This window comes from Penaeus japonicus, unplaced genomic scaffold (genome assembly GCF_977035675.1).
Source record: "Penaeus japonicus unplaced genomic scaffold, GWHDUDI00000001_assembly GWHDUDI00000039, whole genome shotgun sequence".
Classification (NCBI taxonomy): domain Eukaryota; kingdom Metazoa; phylum Arthropoda; class Malacostraca; order Decapoda; family Penaeidae; genus Penaeus; species Penaeus japonicus.
The window spans coordinates 9371500-9378999 of NW_028234441.1; the positions used below are offsets into that span (position 1 = coordinate 9371500).

The following is a 7500-nucleotide window of genomic DNA, read 5'->3' on the forward strand; positions in this document are numbered from 1 at the left end:
TTATATTCGTGTTCTCTTTAATTTACTTTTTTCCCCCTTGGTTTCACATTTTAACCACAATCTTTTCCAACTGCTGGTATAGGGTTTCAAAATAAGGGTAAAAGAATGATCATCTAAAACTTTTATGGAACCAAAAATAAATGTCGTGGTGGGACTAATCTCTTTATGAATACAGGTTATCTTTTGTAGCATAACAAGCAACTATGAGCAACAGGAAATAGACAAATGGAAACACAAACTTTCTAGATGTAAGGCAAGTTTGGGATGAGCCCAGTAAATATACCACCTGAGCTCAAAGCCACTAGTTATGTGACATTTGTACCAACATAAGACAGTAAAACACAAGAATAAGAAAACTATATAGCTTAACCTACTGAAGCTTACAAAATATACTGGGATACTTATAGCAATCATGGCCAGGCAAAAAATTAAAACGTAAGTTACAAGCTTAAAATCTCCTATTTCTCCATAATCAATATACATGGTAACCATTGCATTTCCTCTCCCATTTCTCTATAAACTAAAAGGAATTATATTTTCTCCTCTATTGTTCAATGGAAGGATTGCCTTACTTAAGCGAGGCTGCTAAAATAAACCATAACACTTCACAAAGTTAAGATCACATTTCCATCACAGCTGTAAAATTAATAAAACAATCATTTTTCCCTTCATAACTTAGCGTCTCTGAAAATCTTGTATATTATCAGTTTCAAAACACGTTGTCTTTTCATGATATGATTCCTTTTATTGAAGCAAATCAGCAGATTATTACATGCATATGCCCGTCTTGTCCACTGAACTTCTATGTTTTTTCCTGCCATCATTCTGCAAAATAATGGAAAGGATATCATTTAGAATTAGCATTAAATACAACATAAAATACAACACATAACTGAAAATAGTTAATAAAATGATACCATTATGTAATTTTGTGAAATCTTGTACCACCTTAAATCACAATAACACATGCAGTTCTTAGTACAATATTGTTTCAATACTTATAAATTCCACTTGCTATACTTTCATAAATAATTAAGAAATATTTGCAGAAATTACAAAAAATATATTTGTACTTGGAAATTTTTCCTTTATTGCATGCAATTCACTTATCTGAAGGCAACAGAGGCCAACTTTTAAAGTTATATATGGACAGTTGAAGGCATGCAATTTATAATGCAGGCATTATTTATGCAGAAACTTTACTTATTTGGTCTTGCATCATCAATATAAGAGTTTTTAAATCATAACAGTAGACAATTTAATATATCTTAAAATAAATCAGAATTTTTTTTCAGTCAACTAGAAGAAATGTCAGATAAATATACAAACATTTCCAACGTGTAGTTGAATTTTTCACAAGTCCCAAGTCTGATACAGAAAATATCATGTCAAATCAATGCATCCAAAATGAAATATCTATTTAATAAAATTTTGTAACTCAAGGTCATTCTTCTTTTTAAAACTTTCAGAGCATTTAATGATGATGAAAAGCCATACAGACAGTTATTTAAAAACTAAAGAAGATATAAGAAACTAGCTGCAAACACACCTTTCTCAAATTCCGAGTTTAAAGTAGGAAAGTGTTCCTGGAGAGCCGCAGCAAGCTCTCGTGTTAAATTGGGATCACAAGTCAACACCTGACCAAAGCTAAATGGCAGTGTTTTCTTGTTTTCCAATAAATCCATTTGAGATACTGATGGCATAGTTTCCTTTTTCATGCCTAAAAGAATGAGGAGCCACCATTCAGCAATAACAGAATGCAACATTTAGTAAATACTTCTTCAAATATTTTACTTCTGATTACTGATTCTTTATTCTTTTATAAAATCAAGACAGAATTATAAAATGACCATACTTTATTCCCTCTTCTTCTCAATGTCTATCTGTTTCTCCCACCTCCCTTCCCACTTTTATTCAGTGCCTTAAACCAGACTTATCCAATTGTCAATTGGTATGATGAATTGCACAATTCTGCAAATTTTCTTCTTTTTCTTTTCATATAAAAAATTAAGATATTATTGGTCTAACCACAGGAAATGAGCTTCTCAAACCATAACCACACTTATCCAAACACAAATTTCAATTGCCAATAAAAATAACTATCAACAGTCTGTGCAATTTTTTCATCCGAAGAGTAAAGAACTTACATATGATACATGTCTGGTTTGTTAATTAGCTCAAAGTAAATATGCCTTTTGCCTGCAAATTAACTTTATCTTACATCTCCATAAATCATTGATTAGTCCATCTTAAATAACATTTATATCCACTTGTTACATGTTGATTATACTAATCTTGTATTTCATATCCTGTAAACATGTATACTTCAAGCCATCCCAAATCATTGCCGTCTTCATTTTTTTTTTCTAAGAAAAACATAGTATTTCTTTATGGCATATCTACATCAGGATTATCAGATGATATTGCAATTATGATGATATAAGTTGCTAACACATGGTTCAACTCTACTGTTCTGACATTTACAAATTTGAAGCTTTTGTTACCCAACACTTAACTCCATTAATCTGACTTTACTAACTGCACTACTTGAGCTGCATGCCTGAATGTCAGCAAAAAAAGTGGATAAGGATATGCTCTTTCATAGTAGTGATTTGAAACCAATTAAAACTCTAAAATCAGATGAAAAGATGATGCACAATATAGTACTAAGACTTATCAGAGTATAGAGTGAGAAATAGATGAAATATGTTTTTAAAAAGCAGAACACTGTCAACCCCTGGTGCTCACTGGATGGATGAGGCATGTGAAGTGACTGACCAAGGGATTAGTATACTTCAAGTTAGTCACCCAGGATAAGGTAATAGATAGTAAGCCCCTTTTTATCGATTTTTTTTCTAAGGTCAAGATAACACCCAAGAACATTAGCCATCTCAAATAATAATAATAATAATAATAATAATGGTTATAACAATAATACTTAAGTAAATAAAAATGTTCTTCCATTTTTGTTTTCTAAATTATTCCCTTTGCCCATCATCTGCTATACAATATAGTGAATTAATTATTAAATTTGAAAAAAATTAACTGATCATATCTATTATCAAATACAATTAAAAAATAATCTACAAACGTAATAATATTAATGGATTAGTAATACACTTGTAGCACAGTCATAATACCATATAAAACAATGATTACACCACTCATAGACAAATCCAGTCAATTTTTCTTTCAAAAACTTTTGAATTGTACCATCCCCAAAGAAATTTGATCTAAACCAAATAAAGCATGGACCCACCTTGTTCATCTGCACCCTGACCATAGTACAGCTCTTCTGGGGCTACTTCTCCACTGGGCTGTTCCATAATGCCCGAGTTCTCTGCATATTCCTTGCCCTAAGGGTGAGAAAAAATAAAAAACAATTAAAGAAATTTTCCTGCACATAGAATAAGTAGTTCATGAGATCCTTCATGTGGGAGCTCCACATGATACCTGAAACTCCCAATTGTTTCCTATTCAAGGATTCCCCTCCCCCACTACATGAATCAAATCCACCTCCAACAGTCTAGAATTTGTGGCCTCTTAAACAAGATCAAGAAGTAGCAAAAAACACACCTCATGGAAAGCTGCAACAAATTCTTCTAATGCTTTGACGTTGGCAAAATCGGCCTTGAATGTTGTAATTGCTTGAGGCTGAGGCTCTAAGTTAAGTACAGTCCAGGTAGCTGAATTGCCCTCTTTGTGCACTGTAGTTTGAATAGCTATAATATGTTCTGCAAGGGTATCTCCAGACTCTGACGTCATGATGATCCTCGCCCCAAAGAAGTCATCATCGTACTGGATGTGAAGATCCCCAGCACCAAGTGCCTAGGAAAAGAAGACAAGACACATAGTAAGATGATTGCTCAATCTGACCATGTGACTTATGTGCAATCATTTCAACACCAGGACACTTAAAGAAAGCATACCCAGATTAGTGAAGCACCATCAACATGTTGCATTATCAACTGAACAAAAGCTTCATCTTTCTTCACTCAATATAACATTTGCTGACATAATGAGGACCACACAGCACACTCACCTTCACATACCACAAATAGGTATATACTCCAATCAACTTCCATCTTATCATCCCCTATAATTGTTACACCAACCACACACATACACATACATACCTCTAACCAATAACCTCCATTTCTTTCTTTGGTTCTTGAATATTACCCTTGCTTTCCATTGTTATAAACAAGAGATGCCACAGATTACTTATCTTAAAGGGAAAATTCATATCAAATATATATTGCTTGAAGTATTCAGTAATTTCTGATCATGGCTGTTTCAATAGCTTGTATCCTTTTCTATATATATACATGGGTTGCCTGAATTAAACCTGATCCTGATTTTCTAATACATAATAGAATTAAAGCATTCATTTTCATTGAATCAATTTTTATTCAAGAATTTCATATACTCTGTTCTGTAGTCTAAAACTTACACTAAAATTGATTAGCTCTGATTGGATCTCAGTAATATTCCCACAGGTATCACTTTCATTTTACTATCTGCATGCATTCACAATGTTTTTCTTAGTCTGGTGCAAATAATTAAGAGGTCTTAAATGAATTGACTGAGAGTAAAGTTCTTCACTGTCTATTCATAATCAGATAAGGGTCTTTCAGGAGTTTGATGAAATTTGTGCAATATTCAAGAGAACTGTAAAATTAACATAAAACATACTGAACGTTAACCCATAGTGGACAAGTGTCATGATGAACATGACGGCTCTGATTAGGACTAAAAAATGAGCATCAATTCGCACATGATGTGACATCAGGAATTGCTCACAGTCATGAAGTATTATAACTGTAACAGTGCTAGTTTCAGAGCTATAGCTTTCCAGTCAGCCTAAACACTTGCTTTGAGAAGGATTTGAAGGAAAATATTTGTTGGGCAAGTCTGCACTGTCCAGAAAGTGGAGAAAATACTTTCCCTGTCCCTCTAATTTTTAGCTGGTGCTGGTGGCATCAGAAATTGCTCATGCTGACTGTCAGTTAGCTCATTCGGCGCCCCATCCGCACTGGGTTAATGGTATATCAGAATTCCATTTTTTTTTTTCTTATACTTACCAACTTCAAGTTCTATTTCATTTATGCTGCTATTATACATAATGGAAAGGACAACCCAATACTCTCTTAATTTTTCTTTTAATAACATTTTCTATTTACTTATCAAATTTGAGTCTATTTCGAAATAAAAGATTGTTTTATACTACAGCTAGTAGTAATAAAAGCCTGCATGCACAGAAATACATGGCACGTCTTCAGAATTATGTTTTTCTCCAGTTAAAGTTAACTCTTGATTTGGTTACTTAAAGAAGATAAAAGAAATGTACTAACTCAAAGGGCACAGCAGGGCAGAGAAAGACCCACAAATGAAAGGGTTCAACATATGTATTTTTTTTCCAGCCTACTCACAATACATCATGAAATGGAGGGTTTCACTTGGACAATTCCATATTAAAGATTACTCTGGTTATATAGCATGTTTGGGAGGGTACTCAGCTGTTCATATAGACAGGTTTCATGAAGAACATTGCTTTCATTTCACACATTTGTAAATAAAACTTCACTGGCATGTCAGTTAAATGGTTTAGTTATCATGCATTTAACCTTCCTACATGCAACACAAGTAATCTTTTACTATCTTCATGCCTAGATTAATGACCCTACTACATGTTATCTTAAACAGTGCAGGGCTCGCTTATTCAAAACTGAAATATCAAGAAATACAGTTTAGTGACCATAAAAATCTGGTTGATGAACAAGAATAAGTTTTACCATTGCATTAAAATATTACAATACAAAATTCACTCTTCAAATTCAACATTTTTAGCTAACATATGAACACCTACACACAATACCAATCATATATATTGATCCAGAAGATAATGTGGAAACAAAAGGTATGCACTGATAAAATATAATATAAAGAGGACAAGCCAAAACATTCAATGGATATTGAAAAAAAAAGTTAAAATGCCATTTTCTTCATAAAATGATAAAAAATGACAAATGAGCACTGAATGAACATGTAGTGGTGGCAGTAATCCAATGTTAAGACAAAGAAGACTATGAGCATCAGCTAATGAAAACATTAACAATCACAAATTCACACATTTGCACTAGGCAAGATGGAGAAAGCAAACTGTCACACAGTTATGTTTAGATTAAATATCTGTCACTGCATTATTTACACAAGTTTGTGCTTCCAGTGATAAAAAGGGGAAAGTTAAATTTCTACAGGGACTCAATTAAAATGTTGATGTGAAAAGCAGGCTGGAAAATAATTAAATAAATGTGAATAATGCAGGAATGTAATTGCAAACAGAAAAAAAGAAAATGTTGACAGTTGGTTGTCAAGAGAAATGTGGAATCAAGTTTAAAACTAAAATGTTTAAATAAAAATTATTATTGTTGGAAAGAATACTTAATCAGACAGGATACAAAAGTAGAAAAGATAAAAAACAGACTTCAGTAACTTGATAGAACATTCACACAACTTCACATAATGCAGTTTTGTAAATGAAGCATAGCAGCAACTAATGAATAGTAGGGGAGAATAGGCAATGTGAGAAACAGATAAAAGACAGTTTATAGTATCCTTGGAAGGAACAAACCACTGCAGAGACTTCTTCTCAATGGGGCAAAAGACTGTTAATGACTAATGGAGAATGAACTAGGTTACTGCAGCCACCAAATTACTGGGTTAGATAATAGCAGTATCCTGTTAACTGGCATAATGCATGCTAATATATACAGCCTGAATCATGGAACTTACAGTTGGTGCTGTGTTGATAATCACTGTCTATGATCCTCTCAACATGTATATTTCATGTGCTTACCGTCCAACTACCATTTTCTTTTTTAGACAAGGTGCATCTCTTGGTAAAAATCACTACATTATCATCTCCATCCTCATCATCATCCTCCTCCTCATCGTCCTCTTCCTCTTCATCATCATCATCTTCATCGTCGTCATCATCATCGTCATCGTCGTCATCATCATCTTCCTCATCATCCTCGTCATCCTCTTCCTCATCATCTTCATCTGCATCTTCATCTTTTTGAACAGAACTGCTGGGATGTGGAAGGACAAATGTGGCAGATGTGTTTGTGCTACCTGCAGCAGCATCTTCATTTTTCCTTAGTATCTCTTGGCTTTCTTCAAACTTCTTCTTGAATTCTGCAGCCATCTCACTTGTCTGCAATAATCCCAATTTGACAAGATTAATATCCAGTAAATCTCCAATACAGTAAATAATGAAGAAAAAATAGAAATTAATCTCAGACCACAAGCATCAGTTTCTTCTAGCCTCCCATTGTAATTTGTAAATAGACTTATCACAAAAAATGAAGTTACCATACCTTAAATCTGATTGCCAACTTCTCGTCTGTGCCTTCTATGGTCTCTGAATAATCCTTGGCATACCAGCACCAGGCTGTTTCTGAAGTCTCCATTGGTCGCAATTGAAGCTGAGTAGTT

At 33.6% G+C, this 7500-nt stretch overlaps 1 protein-coding gene across 45 annotated transcripts in view; it reads right to left on the bottom strand.

Moving 5' to 3' along the window:
* Positions 1-106: 106 nt before the first annotated feature.
* Positions 107-7500, bottom strand: part of LOC122242575 (E3 SUMO-protein ligase RanBP2) — a 48237-nt gene continuing 40843 nt past the window's right edge. For 22 of the 45 annotated variants that reach the window (XM_086533379.1, XM_086533368.1, XM_086533366.1 and 19 more), the window contains 6 exons: positions 7383-7500; positions 6860-7219; positions 3577-3828; positions 3260-3356; positions 1550-1720; positions 107-825 (listed from right to left, as the gene is read on the bottom strand). The exon at positions 7383-7500 is cut by the window's right edge and continues 29 nt beyond it. In XM_086533379.1, the coding sequence (XP_086389505.1) occupies positions 821-825; positions 1550-1720; positions 3260-3356; positions 3577-3828; positions 6860-7219; positions 7383-7500 (1003 nt within the window). In that variant the 3' untranslated portion in view covers positions 107-820. Of the gene's footprint in view, positions 826-1549; positions 1721-3259; positions 3357-3576; positions 3829-5390; positions 7220-7382 lie in introns of those variants that run through there. The other 23 variants (XM_086533387.1, XM_086533385.1, XM_086533374.1 and 20 more) reach the window with 5 other exon arrangements.